The sequence below is a fragment of the Pseudorca crassidens genome, chromosome 10, assembly GCF_039906515.1.
Source record: "Pseudorca crassidens isolate mPseCra1 chromosome 10, mPseCra1.hap1, whole genome shotgun sequence".
In the NCBI taxonomy this organism is placed as follows: Eukaryota; Metazoa; Chordata; class Mammalia; order Artiodactyla; family Delphinidae; genus Pseudorca; species Pseudorca crassidens.
The window spans coordinates 40460895-40488518 of record NC_090305.1 but is presented as its reverse complement, the minus strand read 5'-3'; the positions used below and the strand labels follow the sequence as shown (position 1 = coordinate 40488518).

General features: G+C 57.0%; 1 protein-coding gene across 20 annotated transcripts in view; it reads right to left on the bottom strand.

Moving 5' to 3' along the window:
* GRM4 (glutamate metabotropic receptor 4) overlaps positions 1 to 27624 on the bottom strand; it is a 111214-nt gene that overhangs the window by 35614 nt on the left and 47976 nt on the right. For all 20 annotated transcript variants that reach the window (XR_010946870.1, XR_010946871.1, XR_010946872.1 and 17 more), the window contains exon 4: positions 1456 to 1591. Coding sequence is in view for 17 of the 20 variants with exons in the window: in XM_067753295.1 (XP_067609396.1) it covers positions 1456 to 1591 (136 nt within the window). In the remaining 3 variants the exon portion in view is untranslated. The remainder of the gene's footprint in view (positions 1 to 1455; positions 1592 to 27624) is intronic.

Below are 27624 nucleotides of genomic sequence, written 5' to 3'. Positions count from 1 at the left end.
TTAGTGCTGGGCTCTGGGGTGGGAGTGGGGGCACGGGGGCAGCGACTGGTGACTGCAGGGAGGGAAAGAGCTCAGAAGGAGCCCCTCCTGCCCCCGTTGCCAGCGGACCTGTGGCAATAGGAATTTAGGGGACCTGAAAGCTTTGAGGGGGTCAGGAGCAGCCTCTGTTTTCAGCTTGGAGGTGCCAGATGGATCCTGAGGACTCCCACGCCCTGGTCCTTCGAGGCCTGAGAAACACCTATTAGAGCTGGTCCTTGTGGCTTTTGAGGCTTTAATGACCTTCCCGAACTCCCCCCTCCACCCCTCCAGGGACCCGACAATGTCTCCTGGGGGGATATCTGTTTTGCTGAAACTCAGGAGTCCAGGATGGGGTCTTCACAAGTGGGAAAGAGTGCTGGAAAGAATGCGACCCAGAGAAGATGCTGGTTAGCAATGGGGAGGGGGATGCACGGGGGGCGGACCGGGCAGGCTGGGCTAGGCAGGTGGGCAGGTCGACCGGAGGGCACAGCGGGCTCTGACAGCTCAGGCCAACTATCTGAGGGAGGAGGCCTGGGGAGAACCACATCTCCTCTGCCAGTCAGACTCTGAGCAGGGGCTGTGTCTCCCACTGAGACTAGGGAATCAAGGAGGCCGGCCCCTCTTGGCCCTAACATACAGTCTCGGAGGGGTAGTAGTGAGAGAAAAGGCAGGAAGAAGGGAAGTGGGTTAGGAGGGGTGCTCAGGGGTCATCTTCTAAGGGCACCTGAGTTTCTGACCTGCGACTCAGGACCCAGGGACAGATGTGCAGAGAGGTGGGGTGGTCCAGGGTTTCTGCACTGCATGGTTCTGGCACCCGGAGTCCACCTGCCCCCAATCTGCAGATGTGGAGACTGAGGACCAGGGAGGGGACAATACTGCCCACAGTGAGTGTGTACCCAAATCAGGACTAAAACCTCAGCCCAGGCCTCCTCCTGCTACTCTGAGCTCACCGAAGGAAGGAGGGAGGGGCTGAGAGGTGGCCAACCTTACCAGCCTCTGCTCTAAGCCCCTTATGCACGTTCCTGCGTTCAATACTCAAGCAACACCATCAAGCAAGCATAATTAGCTTCTCTTTTTTTTTTTTTTAAAGCAGAATAGAAGCCCTGAGAGGTTGAGGAACTTGCCTGAGGTCACACAGCTAGTAGGAAGGAGAGCAGGCGAGGAACCTAGGTGCTCTGACCCCAAGCCCACGGCCTTAGCCCCTCTGTAAAAGTACCTGCTTACCATCCCCAGTTGGCAGAATGGGTGCAGGAAACAGCGAGGGGAAGGGGAGCCCATTAGCAGTAGCCTGTGCCCCAGCCAGAAGGGTCTCCCCACCACCCACTCACTGGCCCACCCCATCTCTCTGGACCCCAGGGTGGGTCAGGCTTGCCTAGGAAGGTCTCCAGCAGGGATCCCCAGCTCTCAAGCCGCGCCCCAAGCCCCACCTGCCCTCACCTGATATCATCCTCATTGGCAAAGATGATGACTGCCCTGGCGTTCGAGGTCTCCAGGAGGCGCCGGATGATCTTGTCGAACTCCCCAGGCTTGGGTTCCCGTGGTATCTTGACCGACTGGGCAATGCACACACCCCCTGCAAGAAGGGCACCAGTCAGCCTGGGGCGGACAGAGTCTCTCCCCCAACCCACACTCCTGGGGGCTGCTTACGGCCCTGTAGCCTGACTCTTAGCTCCCAGGTCCCCATCTCTGGGCACGGGCTGTGTAGTCAGAATAGCCACAGTGGGAATTTCGGCTCCACAACTCACAAGCTTGGTGACCCTGGACATGTCACTTAGGTTCTTTGTGCCTCAGTTTTCATAAATAAAATAGGTTGTTAGCAAGAGGCAATGCAGCACTGTGCTTAAAGCTAGACTGCCTGGGTTCAAATCTCAGCTCTGCTACTTACCGCTGTGTGATCTCGGGCTGGTTACTGAACCTCTCTGTGCCTCAAATACATCATCTATAAAGTGAAGGTAATGATACTACCTATTTCATAGAGTTGTTATAAAGCTAAGTGTGTTTATGCATATAAATACAATAATACCTGGCACATAGTAAGTGCTCAGTAAACATTGGTTCTTTTCAATGTAAGCACCTCATAAGGTTTTTTGGAGGAGTAAATCTGAGAACGAGAGCAAATTGCCCACCCTGGGCCATTATTAGTGCCTCTGGCACCCACATCCACACACACCAACCAGGGCTCTTGTTCCCGGGCCCCATGCTCATCAACAGGCCCCTTGGTAAGAGCAGTGCGCATGGCTGCTGACTCGTGCCCACACATCCTGGGCAGCAATGCTGCAAACCCAGCTACAGTCCTCATCCAGGTCTTCCCAGGTTCCCTTCCACGAACCCACAGGCCACTCAGTGTGTAAGTCTCTCCAGCTCCCACCCTGGCCTGGCAGGGTGCCTTGATACTCGAGGCCCCGCCCATCTTATTTGTGATCAGATTCCTAGCAGGGAGCTCAGGAGAGCCCCGGAAGGTCATTCTAACCGGAGTGCTTGGGGTGGAAGGACTGGAAGAGCTCTGATTGGGGTCAGAAGGTCTTTAGGGGCCCTCCTGTCACTCCTTCTTCTCTGGGCCACCACCTACCTGGCTGGGTCCTGGGGGAGGGGACCCAGGGCCTACCTGCCTCTCAAGCTCATGCCTCTGCGAGAAGCCCAGCCCCCAAGTCTGCAGGAGCCAGGATGCAGTCAACACACACCCCGGAATTCACAGCCAGGCCATGTGGCTTACAGAACCCCTGGGAGCACTTTCCACTTCACCCAGCCAGTCCCCAGCCTCAGACGTGTCTCTCCAGTGCTGGCGGGGGACAGGTATCATGTGTGTATTTCAGTCTCCCCTCATCTCCTGCTACAAAAGCACTGTGGACCACTGTTTCTATCAACTGCATTTGACAGGTGAGGAAACCGAGGCTCAGAAAAGAGAAGTGGTTTACCCAAAGCCACACAATTCCCTGCCCTACTGAGGTACAGAATGGGGGGCCTCCAGGGAGTAAGACCCCCCCAGGACCCCAGGTGGCAGAGGCAGGGCTCAGCTGATGGAAAAACATGAGGGATTTCTCTTGATGAAAGCAGATTCTTTATCTGAGACCATTACCTTCCTCTGGGTCCCACTCAGGGGTCTCAGCCCAGCTCCACCTCACACAGGAGCCCTTTAGGGCCCAGCCAAACTATCCACCTTGGCTGGGCACCTGGCTGTCACCCCTGGGCACCCCCGAGCCTTTGAATGGCTTCTCAGTCCAGGCCTTCTGTGCAGACTCCACGCACCTCTGCATGGAGGACTGGCTGCAAGGGGCTCCCAGCACAGGGAGAGGTAACACACCCACCTGCCCCCCGGGGAAAGGTGCCAGCACCCAGCTCCACCCAAGGAGGGCCCTCTACTCCTGAGCGTAGGTGGCAACCAGGGAAGGCTGCCCAAGGGCGGTGACCCTGAGCTGAGTCTTAGCAGGAGGAGGCGCAAGCAGCCGGGGGGTGGGGCGTTCTGGGAGAACAACGTACTCACACTAGAATGGGGGCTGCTCTGTGCCAGGCACCTGCAAGGCCTGGAGCCACACGACACAGACACATTCTCACGTTGCCAGGAAAGTAGACCCCCTGGTTCTCTGCACCAGGCAAGGCAACCACGGCCCCTGCCCCCTGCCCTGACCAGCACCCATTTCTCTTACTTTCTGCCACTTCCGTGCAGACCAAGCTCCTCAAGACCTCCTAAGACACCCAAGGAAGCCCCAAGCACAGGAGAAAAGCAGGTCTACCAGGGGCTCATGGGGGAGGGAGAGAAGGAGAGAAGGAGGGAGGGTCTGGGGGCAGGACGAGGCCCCTCCGGTCCCGGCTCACAGAGAGAGCCCAGGGAGCCAGTCTGCTGCCCACAGCACTGGCTCTGCCCTAACAGCGGCCGGGCAGACACTCAGCTCCCAGGTAAACCCTCCATATGGTTCCTTTCCAGTTAGAAGTTGGGCCAATTGCTACATTCCGCCCCCCCATCTGGGGAGACAGATGGACAAGAGGAGGAGGCTGGCTGAGGGGTTAGGATGTGCCACCTGGCTCCAGGAGGGAGGAGGGGGCCAAGGGGCAGAGAGGAGGCAGGCATAGAATAGGAGTTAATTGCTCTCAAGGAGGGAGAAACTTTTAGATTAAGTCATATTTCTGGGCAATGCTCCCCTAAGAAGTTCCATAGGATGGCCCCACCTGACACGCCAGGGTATAGCTTGCAGGCTTCGTTTTGCTGGTGAAAGAAGAATGAGGTGACCACAGCTCGTCAGCTCAAATGTGAGCGAGTCGCAAGGTACTCGAGATGAGAGCTGGTCTGAGCGGGATGCGCTATTCTTACAACCACAAGGGTGGGGGGACTGGAGGGGAGTTTGGGGGTTTATGCAGAGCTCAGTACCAGTGAACGTTTATAAAATGCCTGATGCCTTTGAATATTATTCGGCATATTTTGCATGGATTCACTCATCTGAGGTCCGTATCATCAGCACAGCTCCAATTTAGAGATGAGGACGCAGAAGTGCAGAGAGTTTAAGTGGCTTCCCCAAGGTCACACAGTCAGGCACAGAGTGGGGTTTGAATGCAGGCTGTCTGGCTCCTGAGACCACCCCTTCGCCCAGTCCAATGTGTCACGACCGGTCACGTGGAGTCAGGGACCAACCGGCACCCGTAAATATGGCTGGGCACAGGGCTTACCCTGGGCTAAGTACCACTGGTGTCACTGGCCCCACAGTGAGAAACCAAGTGTCTCCACGGCCCTCCTGACCCCATGCCACAGCCAGAGAGGACTGGAGTGGCCCAAGAGAGACCGCATTTACCAAGCACCCACGGCATGTCTGGCACTCAGTGAATCCTCACACAACCTGGGGCAGGGGCTAACAGCCCCATCTTACAGATGTGGAAACTGAGGCTCGGACGTGCTAAGTAGCCTGACGGAGGTCACATGGCCGGTCAGTGGGCCTGTAATCCAGGTCTGTGTCCAGAGCCTCCCTCCGGCAGAGAAGGGAAAGGCCCCAGTCGCTGGGTCTCTGTTAACCCCCATCTCCTGCAGCCCCTCCCCACCCCTGGGAAGATCTCAAGTCTCATGCTAAGCCCGCCAGCCCTCCCGTGTCCAGCCCCCGCCTCTGCAGCACCATGACTAGCACTCCCCTGGGACGCCCTCTTCAAACCTCTCCACCAGGGCGGGGGCACTTCTCTGCACCCCTCCTCCTTTACCACACGGACTCTCTCTTTGGATAAAAAAAAAAATCCATGAGTCCATACTGAGAGCAAATAGAATCCAATTAAACCCAAGCAGCGAGGAACGAGCCCATGCCCTATCTCTGCACAGAAGCTGGAACACTCCACCTGTCCCAGGCTCCAGGAACAGGATGATAAGAAGAGGGGCATGAAGGAGTCTGGCGTTCTCCGTGGCTCCCCTAGGCCTTCCTGGGTCACTCGTGGCAAGCCCTTCACCCCACACACAGCCCCAGCCCCCTGTCCAGCACCAGTTGCCGCCACATGCCAGCTGCGAGCTCCGCCATCCGCCCAGCCGGTGCCTCCGTGCAGGGCCGGGGGCAGGAAGCCGCAAGCACTTGCCAGGAGCCTCTGAGTGCCTGGGGGCAGTGGGGACCTGGGAGAGCTCCTGGCCCAAGTGCTCTGGGAACAAGGAGACTGAGGGCAGACTGCACCAGGGGGTCTAGAATCCTACAGGCCAGTGTGTCCCCCTCCACATCCTTCCCAGAGAAAGTCACACACGGGTGCAAGGGAACGTGCCCAAAGACGGTCACTGTGGCACTGTTCGAAACAGCAAAAAGATGGAAACCACTTAAATATTTTACAGCAGAAGAATGGCTAATCCGTGGTGTGTTTGCACAATGGAATATTACGTAGCTAAGATTCATAAAACAGCTCTCATGTATCAGCACGACAAAACCCTGAAAACATAAAGTTGGCTGATAAAGCCAAGTGCAGCACAATCTGTCCCATTTATGTAGAAATTAAAAGCCACATATAAGATTTATTCTATAGGGACACACACATATATACGAGCAAAAGCTGCATGAAGGCAGATTTGTTCTCTTGTATGCACCGCGATCTCCCAGTGCCTGGCACACATTAGGTGCTCCATAAATGCTTGTTGAATGACTAAACGGGGACAAGAAGGGAACTCATCCCCTTCAGAGTCGTGGGTAGAGGGTACCTCAAGGGAAGCAGGGATAGAACAAGACTGAGGGCTCCGTGAAAGGGCTTCCAGGCAATCCCCATTTTATTTCTTGAAAAAAAAATCAGAAGCAAATACAAGATGTAAAGATGTAAATGCTTGGTAAATGTGGACCCCAGAACCCAGGCCAGACCAAATTTTCAGACACGAGTGACAGTGAAGGCATTCAGTCCCTGTGTGCGCTGCCCTGAGCCTCTTTGTGCATCTGTGACACGGGGTCACTCGGCCACTCCCGGCTCGGTGGAATCCACAGGACACTGGAGGGGAAGCACATGGGGAGCCCACCTGGGGCTGCCCTCCTCCTCCGGCCATCTGGCTCTCGAAATCCTACCTCCCCCCACCGAGGACAGGCTCTTTCCTGGCCAGCCCTCCCTGGCACTGGAACCCTGCGCCTCCCCCAGGCTCCAGGCACCTGCCCTGACTTGAACGTGACATGGAGACTCCACTAGTGAAACTTGATATGGGTTCCCTCTTGCATTTTGTGGTCTCTGCGCCCTTTCCATTTGCAGTCTGGTGACCTTTCCCGGTGTTCTCTGGGTCCAGCCAATATATCTGGGTCAGTGTCTGCCTCCAGCTGCACTCCCCAAGGGCAGGGCCAGCTCTGCGTGTTTGTTTGTTCATTCGTTCATTCATTCATTCATTCATTCAAGAAGTGTCCTGCTCAGTTCCTGGCACATTTGGTCCTTAAGAAACAATAGCAAGTAGGGACTGCCCTAGTGGCACAGTGGTTAAGAATCCGCCTGCCAATGCAGGGGACACGGGTTTGAGCCCTGGTCCAGGAAGATCCCACGTGCCGCGGAGCAACTAAGCCTGTGCGCCACAACTACTGAGCCTGCGCTCTAGAGCCCACGAGCCACAACTACTGAGCCTGCGTGCCACAGCTACTGAAGCCCGCGCGCCTAGAGCTCATGCTCCGCAACAAGAGAAGCCACTGCAATGAGAAGCCCACGCACCGCAACGAAGAGTAGCCCCCACTCGCCGCAACTAGAGAAAGCCCGCGCGCAGCAACAAAGACCCAATACAGCCAAAAATAAATAAATAAATAGATAGATAAATAAATAAAATTTAAAAGAAAAGAAAAACAATAGCAAGTAAAACCCCTTCCTTGGGAGCTCAGTCTAGTTGGGAAGCAAGACAGGAAGAGAGAGCGACCAGCCCCAGGAGGGGCTCAGGAGACAGCATTGCTGGCCACACTGGTGGTGGGGAAGGCCCCCTGGGTGCCAGGCCCACCGCATGCTTCCCCAGACACCAGCCATCCAACAACGCACTCTGTCCTGTGTGCTACCGCTGCTTTTCCTTCACTGAGTCAACAAATGTTTACTGAGCACCGTTTAGATGCTGGGATGCAGCCATGAGGAGGACAGAGCCCCTCTTCCCATACAGCTCTCACTGCAGGGCAGAGGAGGAAACAAGCGGAGTGACGTGATGGAGGGAGGCTAGGGGCTGCATCCTAGGGGGCAGGGAGGCCGGGCCACGCAGTGGCAGCAGCACATGTGGACTCTACTCAGACTTTTTTCTAGGAGCTACTGCCTGGCCTGAGAGCCAGGAATTGAAGACACTTTGGACTTGTAAATTCCACCTGCAGGTGAGAGATCGCTGCTGAAATGCCCTCATTTTTCTACCCTTCGCTGTGTGGGACTGTCCACACTTGGCTCCCGCCATCAGCACAGATGACCCAGGGAGCTTATTTGAGGGCAGGGCCACGGAGACCTGCAGGCACTAAGGACTCAGCAGGGGGGCAGGGCGGGGCGGGGGGGGGGTGGTCATCAGCCCAGTTTCCCGCCTGAGGTGTCTCCCTAATGTCCTGGTGGACTCGGGTTACACCAAGTAGGATCACTGCACCTGTGCTCAGCTTCCTTCTTCTCTTGGCACCTCCCTGTCCCCCACGGGATGGCTCTCTCCACTCCACCCATCTAAATAAGTCCTCCCCACTCGCTCCAAGCAGCCCCCAGACCCCCTGCCTTCACGACACGCCAACCTGTGGGCTGAACCTAATCCGGTGGCCCAGAGCAGGCAAAAAGGAAAAGCCTCCTCCTGGAGCAGCCCGCTTTCACCCAAGCTCACCCCAGGTAGGGGGCAATCGGGGACCTGGGCTCCCCTGTGCCTTCCCAGAGCCCTCAGCCACATCCTCCAGGCTTGGGAATCCTCTTGTTCCCCCATCCTTCATTCTCTCACTCACCAAGAGACCTACCCTCGCCAGGAAGCAGCTAAGCAGCCAGCCCGCAGGCAGTGGGCAGCAAGGTGACCCAGACAGGGCACTGTGTCCACAGCTCCAAAGCCCTCTTGCTCTAACACCCAGAGCCCTGGGACCACATTCTGCAACCCAGGCTGTTCCCTCGCCCCAAGCAGCAGCCCGGGCTCTGGGCTCCAGACCAGGGGGGAGAAAATCCTCCCCCAGAGCGTCGAGCAATTTCCCTGCAGACAAACAGTGCAGGAGACCAGCAAGACTGGGCTCTTCTCCCCTTTCTCTCTTTCCCTTTTCTTTTTCTTTCTTTCTTTCTCTTTTTTTTTTGTCTTTTTAAATTTAAAATGGGAGAAAAGCAATGAAAGACAAATCCTAGGAAATCAAGTGGAAAAATCTACATTATGGCAAAATGTGAAGGCAGCAAATTGCAACATGGAGAGAAAGTGGGGACTGTTAGCAACCCAAGGGGGTCCCCCAGCTCCGCTACGTTCCTGCCAGAGAGGGAGTTGGGGGGAAGGCACGAAGGAGGCTGGGAGTTACCCGGGACTGTATGGCCTCACACACACACACACACACACACACACACACACACACACTCACACACACAGAGGTCTTTCTCCCTGGTCCTCCCTTCTTTCCCTCCCACTCCAAACCATCTCTCAGGAAAGGGAGTTACTCAGAGGGCTCAGTGACTAACATGGTGTTACTTTTGTTTTCAACCAGGAAGGAAGTCCTTGTCTAAGTAAATGGAGCCACGTGGCAGATTCCAGGCAGTAGAGCTGTGGCTAAAAGGGTGTCTGAGGTCAGGAAGGCACCCAGGCCCTGAGCGAATGCCCCCTAACCTGTGGCTATCCGGGGTGAGCGGGGCTGGGGGGCACAGCGAGGGGTGGACCCGCACTCTGGCTGGCTCTGGCTCCACAGAGGGCTTGAGGGCTCTCCGGGCGGCAGCTCAAGCCTGGTTCACGGCCACCATCCCCCTGTCTGCTCCACTCCCGGCCTGACTCTCCACCCTCCGGTGTCCACTCCATCCTCTTTCTAAAGCACAAATCCCTCTGACACATGGCTCCCTGCCTGCAGCCCTTGGTGGCTCCCCACCCATGTGTGTGTGTGTGTGTGTGTGTGTGTGTGTGTGTGTGTGTGTGTGTGTGTGTGTGTGACATTCAAGGCCACATCTCCTCCTCAGGTCTGGTCCCTACAAAAATCCACCATCTGACCACATCTGCTGCCCCAACAGGCCTTAGCAGAGGCTGATCTCTCGGCCAGCCCTTCCCTTGCTGGGACCCAGTTTCTCCTCCGTGTCTGTCTCTCCACCCCAGCCCTCATGGGGCCCAGCACACACGCTGTGCCTGCTAGGGTCAGGCAGTGACCCACGCTTGCCGGTTGAATGAGTCACTGAGTGCCCGACTGACAGGGATGGGAGGGCTGGCGGGGCAGAAGCCGCTGGCACGGGCAGAGGGGCAGAGGCTCTGTAGGAATCTGAGGTAGCCACCTGCCACCTTCCCACTTCCTTTGGGAACCTCCCTGACCCCCAAAGCCCACTATGACCTCCCCTCTGAGCCACCACCTCGTCACATGGAGTGCCTGAATGTCTGCATGCACAGGCTCTGGGCACCCACTTTGTGCCGGGCTCTGGGCTGCAAAGGTTATCCATGCACAGCGCCTGCAGGACACACTGATGAGCTCCAAGTACACATGGTGCTGGGCGTCCTGCACACCAGGACCTCTCTCTCAGTCCTGCCTTCTGTTGGGAACTTACTTCTCCACCTAGATGCAAATTCCTTGCTACGAGCGCTCAAGAAATGCACATGCAAAAGAACAAGTGGAGAAGTATAAGATAGCCATGCAAACAGCCGGGCCCCAAGGGCCAGAGCCGAAGACAGCTGGGCCAGTAGAGAAGGGCATGAGCGCAAGGCGACTCCAGCCCTGTGGGCACGGTGGGCCCACTGTGAGCGATCTGGCTGGAGCCAGGAAGACCCAGGTACCAAGGGACAATGAGGGGGAAACAGTCACTCCGGCTTCCCACCTGCAGGTGTCTCCCTGATATATACCCCATCAAAGGTTTGTGCAAAGCGTGGATACTGCACCTGCTGGCTTTCCCCTCCCCTCCAGTCTGAGACAGAGGGGAAGATGCCTGCTCCACTGCTTCCTGGCTGTGTGACTTTGGACAAGTTACTTAGCCTCTCTGAGCATCAGGCTTCCCATCAGTAAAATGGGAAAAAAGCCTGGTGGGGCTGGAGTGAGGGTCAAATATGATGGTGTTTGTGAAGGCCTGGGTTGGCCTCCTGGAGCCAAAGCCACTGGGGAGCAAGTCCTAGTGGGGGTGGGGGCTGCTGAGACAGGGGGGCAGGGACCTCATCACCCAGCTTGGGTCAGGACCCAGGGCTGGTAAGAGATGCTCTGGGGACCAGAGACACCAGTTAAACTGAGATGTCCCCAGGGACAGAGTGCTAGGCAGAACCTGGGGCCTTAGCCTAGAGGCCCAGGGTCTATCCAAGGCAGGACACACATCCTTTCTTTCCTGAACACACTCAGCTCATCTCCCCACCCCTGCATCACTCTCAGCCCTGCCCCACCACACACACATGGTGACACACACCCTCACACAATCACATACCACACATCACTACAATCTCACAGCCACACAGGCTCACACACTAACCACACCGCCCCACACAGCCACACTCACCACGCCCAACCTCCCAAAGTCACACCCTCCACACAGCCACACAGACGCAGACCCAGGCACACAAGTCAGCTGTTCACATCTCCACCAGCCAGCCCGGCCACACGTTAGTACCATCAACACCTCTCCTTTGCTACTGGTGCAGGGGAGCCCGGCTGGGGGGTGCTAACGGGGATGGGGTGGTGACTGGGTGGAGGGGTACAACTATTTACCGAGGAGCCTCAGTGCCCCCATCAGGGCAAAGTCCTCAACTTTCCTCTGAAACCAGGCCGTCCACTCACACCCTCCTGCCCCCATAGAGAATCGGGCTGGACCTGCAGGTACGGGGGGCACAGGCATCAGAGAGCTGGCCTGCTGTGACACAGGAGGCCGAGGCTGGGCACAGATGGGGCCCTCATCCCACCTCAATCCCTTACTTGATAAGAGCCAAGTCACCCAACCTCTCTGCACCTCCACATCTGCATCTGTAAAATGGGAGGGCATTCTCGCCACCCCCCAGACGTGGCAGGGGTGTTGTGAGGATTAAAGGGATCACCTGGCCCCTGGGGGGATATTTTCAGCCAGGGCAGCTGTGGGGCTCAGAGCCCCTGAGCTGAGTGCTGCCGTCCCCTCGCTGGGAGGCCGCTGAGCAGCGCAAGCTCCTCAGAGCTGCATTATTCATGGTGCTCAGCTCTGAGCAGAGGGAAATTTGCTGAGTGATCGACCTAATATCTTAACACAAACCCATTTAGGTAAAACACCTTTGAAGCAAGAAAAGCAGAAAAAAGGAGAGAGAGAGAGAGAGAGAAGGAAGCAGAGGTGGTGGAGGCAGGTGGTGGCAGGAGGGGACTGAGCGGGGAGGGGCCCTGAGACTGATTTCTGGCCCGCCTCCACCCCAAGGGCCCCCAGGAGACCCCTCCCCCCAGGCCCACCTCCCCCCGCTCTCAGTGGCCATGCCGGGCATTCTTCTACTGAGGGAATCCCGCCCATTCCTCAGATTTTGTTCAGAGAGGGAAAGGAGTCTGCCCGGGGCTCACACAGCAAGTCAGGCCAGCCAGCAGCCAGAAACAGGACTGCTGAGTGTTAGCTGAGTCCTCTGCTGAAAAACCCCTTTCAGAACAAGAGAGCCCAGCTCCAGTGACACACCTAGGGGCTGAGATCACATAGCGGCTTCTCAGCCCCTTCCTCAGCCTCACTCCACACTCTACAGCGAGACCACTTTCTCCAGCGCAACTCAAATTTTCCCACCCTGGAGCTTTTGCTGGTCCCTCTGCCAGAAATACCCCTCCTGCTTCCCCACCTGCCCAACCCCACCTCGGGGCTCAGTTTCTGCGCCTCGTCCCCCACAAAACATCCCAGAGTGGGGACTCATCACTGCCCAGCCCGGCTCTCACCTCACCCCTCTCCACTGGCACCTGCCATCCTCTGCCTAGGCTGTCGGTTTGTGACTCTCATGCTTCAGGGCATGAAGGCTGGAGCCAGGTTGCCTGAGTTCAGATCCTGGCTCTGCCACTTCTTAGCTGTGTGACTCTGGACAAGTTACTCACCTCTCTGGGCCTTGTCTCCTCATAACAAAGCATGAAGAACAAGTGAGTTAATCCATGTAACAGTGCCTGGCATATAAGTACTCAATAAGTGTTTGCTGTTATAACACTGTTGCCCCTTTCCTCCATTAGCCCATAAGCCCCTTCAAGGGGCTTTCTTTCTTGACTGTATCTTTCTCTTTCCTAACTCCCTGGTTTCCGTCAGAGTCTCAGGCATACAGGAGGTGCTCAATCAATGTTGGTTGAACTGAGCCTAATTTCTGGCAATGTTGTCTGTCTGGCCTCTTCACCCCAGATCCCTTGGGAAGAGAAGACAGCGCTGCGCTGGTGGTAGAGACCTCCGTGTGGGGTAGGGGCATGGAGAAGATGACCTCTGGCCAGCTCCAGCCCAGAATAGGAACTGAGGCTCAGTTGGGCAGGGAGGGGCCAGGGCTCGGGGTCGGCAGCCGGGCCTGCGGTTTGGCCAGAAAGGAACAGGCAGCTGCAGGCTGGGATGAAATATTTAGGAGCCCACATCCCCAGGAAGTGGAAACTGACAAGCAAAATGAAATGTTGAGATGTAATTACCCAGGCAGGCCAAGCATGTCTCCCCACCGGCGGCGGGCTCAGGCCCCCGCAACGTGCCACAAGCAGGCACTGGGTAATGAAGTCCTCCTGGACCCTCTCCCACACCAGCCGTCCTCTTCAGGCCAGGGCAGGGGGAGGGACGGTGAGCAGCCCGGCTCTGGCTCCTCCAGGCCGACCCTCTTGATGGCAGAAGGGTCGGCCTGGAAATGCAAGGAATGGGGGTCTGGGCCCAGCCCTGGCTCTGGATGTACCTGGGGTGAGGCCTCAGCTTCCTCAGCCAGAAAATGGGGCCGCTGATGCCCCCGGCCGGGAACGAGGATGAGACGGTGGGCGTGAGTGTGCTCCACAAACTGGCTGTGGTGGAGGAGGGCAGCGAGGACAGCGCAGACACCAGCCCGACCCTGTGGACCGTCGGACGCTTTCTTGAGGTGCTGGGCTGCCTGGGACTCGGGTTAGTTAAAGAGTTGGTAGACAAAGGTCAGGGACAGAGGCCCAGACGTGGCCCTGAGCTGGAGAAGCACTCACCCCACCCCCCAAAACCTGCCCCAGGCTTTCCCGACACTGTTGGGGAAAAGCTTGGGGCCCCACAGCCTGGGGGCCTGCTTGGCCAGATCTGGGAGTGGAGAGACAGGGACCAGGGAGGGCTGGAACGGGGACTCCGGGCCTGGATCCTGGGAGCAACCCTGAGTGGGCCTCGGGAGGGCATCCGGGGAGGAGAGGTGGGAGAAGGGTGCTCAGCTGACCTTGCCCTTCCTGTGGAAGGCCAGAGCTGGGGCAGGGGATGCTACCATCTGCTAGCTTTTCTCAATAGGCATTTGGGGTCGGACGTGTTTCATAGTGAGAGACTGTCTCATGTTGTAATGCAAGGGACATCTTGGGAATCTAGACACTAAGTAACAGGAGGGACTCGGGCCATTGTGATATTTATGTTGACATTTCAATGCTCTCCAGGCACTCCGGCCCCGGTGGGACTGCCCAGAGTGAAGAGGTCTTTTTTTTTTTTTTTTTTTTTTTTTTTTTTTTTGCGTTACGCAGGCCTCTCACTGTTGTGGCCTCTCCCATTGCGGAGCACAGGCTCCGGACGCGCAGGCTCAGCGGCCATGGCTCACGGGCCCAGCCGCTCCGCGGCATGTGGGATCTTCCCGGACCGGGGCACAAACCCATGTCCCCTGCATTGGCAGGCGGACTCTCAACCACTGCGCCACCAGGGAAGCCCAAGAGGTCTTTTAATTAATCTAAACCAGAGCCCTGGCCCCTCTCCAGGCTGGCTCCATGCCCCGGGGGCGGGTCCAGCCTCACCTGGCAGCAGCCAGCTGACCCCTCAGGCCCGAATCCCCTGTGCCCCCCGACTCCTGTCGGCACTGCCTGACCAGACCAGAGCCCCACACCTGCAGGCACACCTCAGCCTGCCCAGCCTGGCCACCCCACCTCTCCACCAAAACTGATCCCACCCCAGCACACCCCTCCCTCCCACCTTCGCTGGCTCTCACCTCCCTCAGGGCTCAGGGCAAAATCCAAACCCCTCAGCCCAGTCCTCAGGCCCTGCGGCCTCAGCTCCCATCACTCCCCACCTCCAAGAGCACCTGCAGTTCCGAACACTAGACTGTTCCCTCTGCCTTTATGACCAGCTCCCCTTCCCAGATTCCTTCAAGTCAGCTTCTGTCAGTTCTCGAAGATTCATCTCAGGCCCCCTCCTCCAGGAAGCCTTCGTAGTTGTCCCCAGGCTCCCTCTCCCCTGGGTGCCAGTAACGATCGCATTGTCTCAACCACTGCACTTAGCACAGGGAAGGGAAATTACTGGACTAGATGCCGCTGAGCTCCAGGGAGATGGCCACTGCTGGGCCCGCTGCCGGGCACAGAACATCCATTGATTCAGCAACAATTTAAGCTCTTCCTGGTGCCAGGTGCTGCCCTCAACACTATGGGGGCAGCCACGGATCGGACAGACAAGAATCCTGCCCTCTGGGAGCCGACTTCCCCCTATGAAGTAGACTATAGATGCTGAGGAATGAATGAACAAATGACTGAATGGACTAATTAATTAAGAGCTGGCCTATTGTCCAGAAGGCCTCTTACCCCCGTCTCCAGCTCCCGTCCCTCCACCCTCATCTTCCTGTCTCCCGACTCGGTCCCCTGCCCCATCCTCTCCCTCTCCCCCACACACACGTTACTCCACGGCCCCTCATATTCAGGCAGCACTCTTCAGTCGAATAATGTTTGCACATGTTCTCTCATTAGTTCCTCCCAATCAGCCCACGTCTTAGGTGCTACGACCATCATACAGATAAGGAAACCGAGTCCCAGAGCCTAGTCCCAGCTGCCTCCACCTTTCCTTTCTCCAGCCCATCTGCTCCCTCTCCTCTGCCTTTCTCTCTCTCTCTCCCAGCTTCTGGGGTATCTGGCACGTTTCCACCTCTCTCTGAGCCTGTTTCCCCATCTTAAAATGGGGCAGGCAGAGAGGTTCTGAGAGATGGTAAACAGAGCCCGTGCTTCCCCTCCACCGCTCTGCAGCCCCTACTGCGTCCACCCCAACCCCGCTCCATTTCCTCTCCCCTTCCTCCCTCCTCTCTCCTCTTGCTTGTCACTTTGTCCCCTGCTTCCTCCCCCATCCCAAGGCCTCCCTCGGGCCCCAATACATCTGCAAGATGGTCGTTAGCTTTCCTTCTGGCTCGTTAAAAATAAGAATTTGCATAGAATATCCATATGATCATTCTGTCTACAGCAAAATGGGGCACAGATATAACCCGCCACATGAGTCAGGGAGAACAAGGAGGACGGTCACAAAGGGACTGGGAACAACCAACCAGGAAGAGGCCAAGTGCTCACCCTTGAGGCCTCAGAGGCAGCCCCTCACCCCTCCAGCCCTTTCTTGGCCTTTCTGATGGTTAATTCACCCATTTTTGTCATTCTTACAATAACCAGCACAGTAGGGACTGCAATTACCCCATTTTACAGTTGGAGAAACTGAGAGCCAAAGGACAGACACACAGCAAGTCCATGGAAGCCCTGAGGGTCAGCACTGTCTTCCACGGGCCGACCTACCCTGCTCAGTGTCAGGAATGCTGCCCCCTCCTCCCTCTCAGAAGGAGGGCATCATGAATAACCACATTCAGTCACTCAGCTCCCCTACCCAGAGCACCCTGCTGCTCCTCTGAGACAGGCCCACCGTTCTTCAAGGCTCTCTTCCCATCACCCCCTCCTCAAGGAAGCTCCCCTTCCCCCAGTTCCCATCCTAGCACCCCACTCCATACAACACAATTTAGCCAGATGCAGAGATTTTTGGATACAACTGCTTCCAAACCTCTCATCCCAGCTATATAATTGCATTCAAACCTGCCTCATCCCAAAATGGATTCGCAGCAGTGCCCAGAAATAAACATATTTGGCTAAAAGAGAAATGGATAACAAAATCGAGGGGAAGGGACCAGCACTTTACAGATGAGGCTCCGGTCAGCACCCAGGGACTGGCCGTTTGTTTGATGGGGACCTGAGCCAACCAGGGCTTCCCCCGTGTCTGGTGCTGGCGCTGTCCGTGGTGCTGAAGCCAGGACCGCCTGGGCGACGCCCCTGCCCTCTGCCCACACGCAACCCGGGACCAAGTCCTGCGGGCTCGAGCTTCAAAACATACCCCAGATCTGTCTCTTCTCACCACTCCCAGCCCCTTGGTCCCAGTCATCATCCCTTCTACCCTGGAGGACAGAAGTAGCCTCCTCACTGGCCTTCCTGCCTCAGGCCCACAATCTCTGCCCCACACAGTGGCCAGAGGGATCCTAGTAAACCCAAGTCCATTCACGTCCCTCTTCTGCTCACAACGCTCCCATGGCTCCCATCTCACTCAAAGCAAAAGCCAAAGTCCTCACAGTGGCCCAGAAGGTCCCCTGTGATAGGCTCCTCCCCTTCTACGTCTCTCCCCCTCATTCACTCTGCTCCTTCTTCTTGGCTATAGTCCCCAAATGCCAGGCAGGCTGCTACCTCAGGGCCTTTGCACTTGCTGATTCTCCTGCCTGGGGCACTCTTCCCACAGATCTCTGCATGGCTCACTCCCTCACTGTATTTAGGGCTCTGCCCGAATGTCACCTCTGCAGAAAAGCCTTCCTTGACCACCTGTGTTATAGTCTCCCCTACCTGCACCTTCTGTATAATTATGCTGCTTTGTTCTTCTTCACAGAAATGCCCATCAGTTCCTATCTGAATTCTGTTATACGGTGATGTATTTACTTGTTTACTATAAGCTGCCTCTATCTCTCTCCCCAAACATGAGCTCACACGGTCAGGGATCTTCATCTGCTTAGTTCACTGCTGTATCCCCCATGTCCTGGTTCAATGTCTGGTACAAAATACGTGCTCAGTAAATATCTATAGAGCAAATGAATTAATTACTGTATAGAAGTGAGGGGTGAAAGGGCTGGAGAAATGCCCCCACTGCCCTCCTTACCAGCCACATCCCCGCAGAGCAGGCTCTGTGATCTGGAGGCCTGGACTCTCTCCTTCTGAGTCCCTAAGAACCCCAGGAGCACGAGGGAAGCCATCACTGAAAAGGTGACCATCAGGGGATGCATTCCTCCTGATCTTCAGGCCCCGTTACACCCACTTTTAGACAGAGCCCTTCACAGGCTCATCCAAGGCCACACGTGACTTGGTGACTCCTGTCACACAAACACTGTCCATCACAGGAGCCACTCCCCTTCCTCCTTCCCTGGCCCTGAGAGAACCTCTGGCCTCTGTGTGCGGCGGTGTGGGGGGGGGAGGGGGAAGGGGGGGTCCTCCAAGGTCCAGCCATCTGACTGACCCACCAACGTTTCCCTGGAGAAGCCAGGTGAAAGGCATCAGACAGCTCATTGAAAGGAGGGCTCCACCCACCTTCCTTCCCTCCAGCTGAGCTCCGGGAGTCACACAGACCAGAATGCAAATCCCAGCTCTGCATCCGACAAGCTGTGAGGGACTGCACCAGCCCTTGGGCAGCCTGAGCCACGGTCACCTCCTCTGTAAAACAGGGACAATTCTCAGGGCGGCTGTGTAGGAGCTGGGGCCAGGGTCTGGTAGCTTCGATGAGGATGGGTAATGAAATGTTCCCTAGAAAATTGTATATTAAAACAAAAGGAGGTCCAGGGGTCTTCACACAGACCAGGCCGGGCTGCCTGAGGGGCTGGTGCAGGAGGCAGAGCCTGGGGCTCAAAGGCTCTGGGAAGAGGGCTGGGTGGGTGACACAGGATAATAAGGCAAAAATGGCTGCAGGCATCCCTCCGTGTGTTCACGACATGCATGAGCCCATTGAAAAAGGCGCACAGCCCCTTCCTGGTCTTACGATGAAGAACTGGAGGCTTGGGGAGGGGCAGTGACTTGCCTAAGGTCACAGAGGAGTAGGGGATGAGGCTGAAACCAGAACCCACCCAGGACACTCAGCAGCCCCGTACTGGCCTGAAGTAGGAGCCTCAGGGTAGGGCGGGAAGGAAGCCACAGTGCAGGGAAAGGGGAGATGGGGCTTGCTTTGGTGACACCTCCAATAAGCTCAGAGTGGGGGGCTGGGGGGGCTGGAACCCTGCCTCAGATAGGAAAACAGGCTCAAACCCAGTAGTCAACAAACAGGTGAAGAGGGCTTCCTGGGGGTCAAGGCCCAGACCGGAGCTGGGGGTGGTGGGGGGCAGGGAAAGGTCAACGGCCTTTGCCACCTGCTCTTTAACAAAGGGGAAGAAATCGGAAGGGATCCCTAAATGTGGGAGCCTCGGAGGACAGATTCCAACATGCTCCAGTGCAGAGGCTCAAGGAAAGGGAGGAAAAATAAACAAGGGCAGGAAAATGAACTTGAAGACAATGGGGTTCAGACCAGGTTTAGAGATGTGTTTGTCAAAAGACTCAAAGGTAAAAAATAAATAATAGACCAAAGAGGCCAAAGGAGCTGAGGAAACAGATGCTGCAGATGTGGCTACTCTGTGGGCTCAGGTCTGGGCTCAAGAACATAGACACAGCAGAAGCCAGAGGCCCACCCCATGGTACCGGGACCTCCATGTGGTGAGGACAGAAAAGCCAAGAGAGATGGGTGAGAGATGCAAAGACCCACATCACGGGGGGCCTCAGAGGTCCCCTGACCCATTGCCTTCACATTGGTGATGAAGCTGAGGCTCAGAGAGGGAAAGTGACCAGCCCAGTGTTACACAGCCACCCAGAGACAGAGCCAGGACTAGAACTGGGTCCCGATCCTCACTTCCCACTCTGATGAATAATGATGAAACTTACACCTCCAGAAGCTTAGTGCTTAGTGCAGGGCCCAGACTGTGCTAGTTAGTGCTTTACATGTATTAACTCATTTAATGCTCATGGCAACCTAGAAGGGAAGTGCTTCTTTTTTTTTTTTTTTTTTTCCTGCAGCACTGCACAGCTTGCGGGATCTTAGTTCCCTGACCAGGGATCGAACCCGGGCCGCCTGCAATGGAAGCACGGAGTCCTAACCCCTGGACTGCCAGGGAAGTCCAGGGAAGTGCTATAAATATTCCCATTTCATGAGGTGGAAACTGAAGCCCAGCGCCCCCAAGTGACTGCTCAAGATTGCACAGTTCATGGTGGCCAAGCCAGCATCTGGGCTCCACTCTACTGCATCATCCAGGGAGGACAGGATTCACAAAGGGGCTGCAACCAGCAAAGGAAAACTTTTTTAGACCTGGAAGAAATCTTCAAACATGTTCCACAAAAAAGCCCGGTGAAAAAAAATGTTGCTTCCTGTCCAAGAGGGAAGGGATGCAAACTCAGAGCAAAAAGGGCTCATTGTCCATTCTGTCTCCTTCCTCCTGTCAATCCCGTCAAGCTTAGAGGCGAACTCGGATGGGAGCATGTCCCCATTGTGATAGGCCAGGGCGAACACATCAGAGATGAGTCAGAGAGAGAGGAAAAGTGGCCTGATGACACCCAACCCACAGGACTCACGAAATCAAGAGGTGCCAGCACCGCACTGAAGGCCGGGGGGGCGGAGAAATTAGAGCGGCACCGCACTGAAGGCCGGGGGGGGGGGGGGGGGGGGGAGGGGGCGGAGCAATTAGAACAGACAGGCGAAGTCCCCTCGGCAGGCCAGACAGCGCAGGGTTCACCTTCAAAGCGGGACAGAGACTGACTGGGTAATCACTGAGCAGCCACGCTGATGCCAGCACCTTGCCAATCTCGCAGAGCATCCTGGAGACCCAGCTGGCACGTGGTGGGCCTCACAGCTTGGCAGGGGATGCCCATACCAAGTCCACTGAATTTCCACCCACAGAGCAGTGACGGGCAGCAGAGCAAGGGAGAGGAAGATGCAATTTGTCTCAAGTTGGGGGCAGCCTGGGTGATAAGCTAGAATGGTTGGGAGTGGCTCCGGGGTGGGGTCCACTCCCCTCCCACGTTCTTGGAAAATGCATTGGTCAGTGGGCAGGGCTGAAGGTCCCTGGGCTGTGAGGCCCAGAGGTCTCCCCTCAAGAAGATGCTACAAACCACCCTGCTCTCTTATACACCAACCCAAGGCCAGTGGCAGGATGCCTCCCTGTTTCCAGCGCCCTGCCCCATCGGCTAATCTCAACCACATTTCACCTGACTGAGGGTGAGAAGGTCGCATGCTCCAGGCTCTGTCCCCATACAGTTGGACCCACTCATCCCTGAACCAAAAGACCAAGCCTGAAGTGACCCCATGATGAGGCTTTGCTTACGAGAAGGATGCCTGGAGTCAGGCGCCTCGGGCTAGGAGGACCCAGCCTGCCAGATGTCAGAGCTGGACCCTGCAGATGAGCTGATGTGCCCACTCCTGTCACAGATGAGAGACGGGGGCCCCAGAAGGGCAATGACGTGCCCAAGGGCACAGGGCTGGTCATCTGTTCATCCTACAGACATCTATTGAGGCCCCACTGTGGGCGAGGGACGGCGAAGGACACAGAGCCAAGGGGGTCCTTCCTTCCACGGCCTCAAGGGGCCCAGTCAAGTGGAAGAGGAAGAGGGGGAATTCAACAAGCACTGGGGCAGGTATGATTGGGGTTCCCAGGAGGCCAGCCTAGGGGAAGATCATATGCCTCCCTGGGTAAGCAAGTCTGCAGGGAGGAGGGGCCTTGGCACTGAGCCGTGATGGGCAGAGAAGACTCCCCAGGGCCCTATGTAACTTGGACATGGCAGGTGGACACAACAACCCCAAGTGCCAAAAAACTGTTAAACGCAGGGTTGACCTGAAAGAAACAGCTCCGCTCCATCTCACATGGGTCCCCATCCCACGGCTACTAGGACCAGGCCAGGCCCCTCACTGGGGTCCCATCTGCCTGCTCACTCCTTCCTCCAGGCTGTGCTCACGCTGTTTCCCCACCTGGCACACCCCTTCCTTCCTCTCCACTTGTCCAAGTATCCCTCCTCCAAGCCCTGCTGGACTGCCCATCTTGATGCGCTGGGCCTCTTGCAACCCTGGAGTTTATCTCTTCACCTCAACACATGCGTCATCACATCCCTTCATTCAATTATTAAGGCAAATTCTCCTGGGCACCTCCTGCAGGAGGGCAGGGTGCCAGGTCTGTGTGGGCACTGCTCTTCCCACGCCCGCTGAGAGCTGGCAGAGCCCACTGCCTCTCTCCTCTCCTCGCACAGGGGCTGGGTACCCAGTGGATGTGAAATAAATCCATGAAGTCCAGGCCAGTGGGAGACTCGAGCGGGGTCTGGAAGGCTGAACCTCTTCCTGTTCCTGCCCTCTGGGGCAGGCAGCACCTCAGAACAAAGCATCCCGAGGCAGGCGCTGCGGTGGAAAGGATATCTGTCCTCGATGAGTCAGGATAGGGTTGGGGGCAGCCAGGAGCTCAGAGGGGAGGGCAGGGTCCCAGGGCAGCCTGACCCCAGAAGCCCGTGCTCTGTCAGCCTCAGTCTGCCCTTCTATAGACTGGGAGAGCAACCTTTCAGGCCTAGGATGGGAAGAAGGGCTAAAGAAGTGAGTAGGCGGCTGGATTTCATGATCACCCATCCCACAAACATTTACTGAGCAACTACTGTGTGCCAGGGACTGTGCTAGAGGCTGGAGAGGTACCAGAGAACAAAACAGGCAAAAAATCTCTGCTGTCATGAACCATAAACAAATAAAAATGTACTTGTCAATGCTATAAAGAAAAACAGAGCAGGGAGCATGGAATGGAGAGTAGTGGACTGGGGACTCAGTGGTCAGAGAGGCCCCTCTGAAGAGGGGACCCCTGGGAAGGCAGCTGAATGCACTGAGAATGCAGCCACATGGACAACCAGGGACAGAGCTTTCTGGGCAGAGGGAGAAGCCAGTGCAAAGGCCCTGAGGTGGGCTTGTGCCTGGAGTGTTAGAGGAGCCGTGAGGAGGCTGGTGTGACTGGAGAAGAGCCTGAGAGGGGAGTGGAAGGAGACAAGGTCCGGGAGGGCAGGCAGCAGAAAGGGGAGCTGCTGGATCCTGGGGGTGCCCTGGGGCAAACCTCTCTCCTCTCTAGTCTCCCAGAAGGATGAGCAGTGCCATCCCCTCCGGGTGGCACGGCTCTTTCCAGCTGGCCAGCTTCTCCCCACTCCCCTTGGAGCCTCTGTTTACAGCTGGAGAAGTTGAGTCTAGAGATGTCACAGAGCCAGAGGGATGAGATGCCCCAGCCTTGGGCCTCCAGCTGCCAGCCCTGCCACTCCGCCGCGCGGACGGGCCCATCTAAATGCAAGTCTGACGCTCAGTCCTGGGAGTTGGACCTGGAGGTCAGACCAGCAACAGCTTGACTCACCAGCATCTTCGGAATACCAATGGGGGATGCGGGGACACAGCAGGGAGATGAGACTTTAAATTTTCCACCGTGCGAGGGACAGGACATCCTTCAAGGAGCAGGCCTGAGGCTCCCACGTCCCTTCCCACCACACCCAGAAAGGCCCTCCCATTCTCACCCTAGGAGTACAGGCCTAGATGTGCCCAGGGTGCTGGAATCACTCATTAGAGAACCAAACTCCCAAGGTGGCCCCGTGGAGATGCCCCTGCCCAGAGCTGACCTGTGTGTCCTTCCTATGACGTGCACCAGAGATCAGGAGGCCACGCTGGATTCAAATCCCACTCCTGCTACCTTCCAGTGTGTGGCCTCAGGGGAGTTACTTAACCTCTCTGAGCCTCAGTATTGTCATCTGTATAATGGAGTTGTCTTGAAAGACAAATGAGTTAACATGTATGAAGCACATAAAATGGGGTCTGGTCCACAGGAGGGCTCCATAAATGTTACCTACTAATATTATCCATTGTCCTGTCACCCACACAGGAGCCCTGGGCTCTGACACTCAACATTTCCTTGTGATCTTAGGCCCCTTGACTTCCCTGAGCCTTGGTTGTCCTCATCTGTGAAATGGAGCACTAGTGCAGGTAAACTGAGGCTCACACAAGGCCCCACTGATACGGAAAGGCTGTGGGGGTATACAAGTTCATACTCCAGACCCCAACCCCCAAGAGCGCCCAGGACAGTGGTGGGAGGCACCGAGGGCGGGGCCCCACCTGTGCCACCCCCTCTAGCCTTCATCTCCCTCCAAGGGTGACTCACTCACATTAGCTCCAGAGCCCAGGTAGGGCCTGCTCTACGTACCTAATCCCAGGCCTGGTTGTGTCCCTAGCCTTTCCCTTGGGCAGCCTCTGCCTGGCAGGGAGAGGGGGAGCCCTGCAGCCAGAAGGAGCGCACACCACACAGATGGGGGATGCGCCCGACACCTCACAAAAGCACACACACGCCCACGACCTGCTGCAGACACCAGGGCAAGCAGGCTGGCCAGGGCTCCTGTGATTTTGTCCCTCATCCTGTCCTTGGACACTGCCTGTGGCCCCACGCAGGGCCCAGCACCACCCCCTCGGGCCTTCCATCACTCCCCGGGCCTCCCCAAGAGCGGCTGGCACCAGGGAGGGCTGGGGCCCAGGCAGCCACACCCCTAATCATAACCCTCCCATGTGCGTTCCTGAGCGCCGACCTCCATGGGCCGGGAGCACGTTTCATTCTGATAACAACCAGTTTCTTCCCCACTTCGCAGATGAGGAAACCAAAACCGAGAGAGGCTGAGTGACTTTCCCAGAATCACGTGGCCAGCAAGTGGCTGAGTCGGAGCCCAGGTCTGTCTGTCGAGGCCTGTTCCTTAACATGCACTGCCATCTCTGTGATATAAGCTGGGGGAGACGGATAGCGTGGGGGAAAGGGCCTAGGGCTGACAGCCTGGCTCCAAGTCCTGCTCCAACACCTCAGTGTGTGAGCCTGGGCCAGCCACTTCACCCCTCTGAGCCTCAGTTTCCTCATCTGTAACAGAGGGACCAAACACTGTCATCGGGATTCATGAAAGTGCGGTGAGGCTGCCTGGCACAGTGCAGGGTTCAGTCAAGGGCCATAGGCTGGCTCAGGGCGCAATCCACATGACCAAGGGACTGGGGTGGGAGGGCACTGCTGATGGGGACTGGAAAGTGCAGCGCCAGAGCTTTCTCTAAGCCCTGTGCCAACGGCCCAATAGTGCAATAGTGCTGGGTGCTACCCAGGAGCTCCCCACCCAGAGGATGGAGCTGGGCTCCAATCCCAGCTCCTCTACGTTCTGGCTGTGTAGCCTTGGGAAAGTGACCTACCCTCTCTGGCCTCAGTTTCCTCATCTATAAAAAGGCCATCGGCTTCCCTGGTGGCGCAGTGGTTGAGAGTCCGCCTGCCGATGCAGGCGACACGGGTTCGTGCCCCGGTTCGGGAAGATCCCACATGCCGCACAGCGGCTGGGCCCGTGAGCCATGGCCGCTGAGCCTGCGCGTCCGGAGCCTGTGCTCCGCAACGGGAGAGGCCCGTTGCTCCGCAACAGTGAGAGCCCCGCGTACAGCAAAAAAAAAAAAAAAAAGGCCATAATTATGCTCCCTGAAGGACCCACCAGAGCCCAGCACACACAGGCACCCAGGACTTGCTGGCTGAGCTCTCACCAGGGCTCTGATGTACACCCTCAGCCTGGCGAGCGCACCCTCCCGTCCTCCCCGCTCCCCGGCACTCCTCTGAGCAACGCGAAGATGATTTATACTTCAGAGGACGAATCAATACGATATATAGCCAAAGACATCTTTAATCTTTCACAGGAATTAGGCAAAAGGTACAGCGGCCCCTTTCTACTGGCCGCTCAATTCTGATTTCAATTTGGGCAGCTGGAGCGTGGCTTTCTCTCTCCTTTTCTTTTCATTTGCCTAAAGATGGTTCTCCAAATCAAATTTCATTTAGCAGGCGGGGCAGGGAGACCCAGCTGCCCAGCCAGGGCCCCGGGACTGCACACCCTGCCAGGGGGTCTGCGGATGAGGGAGGTCCGGCCAGGTGGGAGGCCAGACCCTCAGCAATGGGAAGGAATGCAGGCGGCAGGGGCACAGCTGTGCCCCTGTGCTGGGCCCGGGCAGAGCACCTAGTTCTTTTATTTTTCTAGGGGTCCTTTTAAAAATCTTGAGTAGACTTTCTATTCTCTAACTACTCAATGCCTGATTAGATGCTTGCAGAAAATTCAAACAGTAGCCTTAGCTTCAGCCAAAATGCAATGCCCTGACCTCACCCCAATCCCATGCCTCTCCCACGCTTAACACATCAGCATGTGTCCCTCCAGGCCAAGTGTGTGTGTGTGTGTGCGCGCGCGCGTGCGTGCGTACGCATGACTGTCATACCCCCATCCCTTGCACAGGACTGGTCCACATGGGTCTCAGTTACTGCAGTGGGAAATGGGCAGAAGACAGAGTGACAAAGCAGTTAAGACCTCTAGTCCTGGAGCCAGCGCGCCTGGATTCAAATCCCTTCTCCGCCTCTAACTTGCTCTGTGACCTGGTGCCAATTATTTGGTGTCTCTGAGCCTCAGCTTCCTTCCCTGGACAATGGGGGTACCTGCTTCATCTGGTGGGGCAGATTACCCAGAACACCCGGTATAAACAGGGGCTCGGCATGTGCCAGCGGCATAGGGAAGGCTATGTTGAGTACAGGGGGCGGCTTCCAGGTCCCTATGGCAGGGACCAAACACAATTGAACGCTAAGATTCTGGACCTCTGTCCCTACCCCCATCCAGCACTTTTGTCCCCAAATCCAACAGAGGTTGCACCTGAATCAGAAAGGCAGTGGGCTTGTTTGGGGAAGGACTCAAGCCGTCAGGGAGGAGAGGAGCCTGCAGAGCAGGATGGGTGGAGCCAGTGCAGAGAGGTATCCAAGTCTCAGCAAAGAAAGAAAGGATTTGTGGGCAGTCGGCGGGGGGGGGGGGGGGGGGGAGCTGGAGTCTGACACTGCCCAGCCTGCCTGCAGGTGGGAATGGGGTCTGTCCACCCCCTGCTTCCTTCCGTGGGGGCCTAGCTGCTGGAGCCGCAGCCATCAGTCAGCACTACCCCATTTCCACCACCCCGCCGCCCTCGCCGCCAGGTTACAAGCACCCGAGCTGCTTCGGCTGTACAATTAAAGGGGCTTGTCTGAGATTTATAGCAGGATTATGCCTGCAGGGTGTTACCAACGCCAGCCTCTGGACACTCTGCGGTCCTTAGGAAAAGCAATTAGAGTTCCGGGGTTCTCCGGGTATAAATATAGAGACGCCATCCCCCAAGGTCGAGGGCGCCACAGTGAGCTATTTAGAGACGGGGCCTTGGGAGAGGCCAGGAGAGGAGGCAGAGGGGCCCTGTCTGCGGGGAGGAGGGTCCGCCAGGAGCGGAAGGGCCTCCCTGCTTCCCTCCATGCCCCACGCAGCACGGGAGCCGTCCCTTGGCCCCCACAGCTCTGAATCAGCTTGGCAGGGCTCACCAGCCCAGGTGGGGCCCCCGACCCAGGGGCCTGTCTGCTGCCCTGGACGCCCACACACACAGTCCCACACAGGCTGTCCTGCCTCAGTGTGGCCATCGGAAAGGACCGGCCAGAGGCCCAGGTCTGGGCCTGCCGTGGAGGCAACCCCTGCCTGCTTAGCCTCTCCTTGCCTGCTGGTACCTAGAAGCTTATCACTCTGGGGACGGCAATTCAGGAACGCAGTGAGCTCGGCGGGGCAAGGGGGCCTGTGGTAAGCGCGGAGGATCCGAGGAGAGCACGTCACTTTCCCACCCTTCCCCGAATCCCACCCACAGGGCACCTAACTCCCTGAGGCCGGCACAGCCCCACCGCAGCCCCTGCCCCTAACCACATGGCCCAAGTTTAAGGATTCTGAATTCTCAGTCCCTCAGACAAATCCTTGCTCCAAGAAGCTGCTGGTCGGCCTCTGGCTCCTGGGTCCCTGAGACCCCACTGAACAAGCCCACCTCCATCCCCACCTCCTTCTCCTCCTCTCTGCCTGAGAACAGGGTCTGTTCCATCAGCTCCCATGCTGGGGATACTGACAGTCCCTCCGTCTGCCCAGCCATGTCCGCAAAAGTCACTCACATCCACCCCCAGCCCCCAGCAGTCACCCAGCCACCCGCCCACAAGGCTACAGGCTCAGAGGAGAGACTCAGGCCCATGAGGGGGTGGCCCGGGGCAGGAGAGCCCAAGGCAGAACCCAGGGAGCGGCTCCCGAGCAGCGCTCGGCCACCACGCTGTGA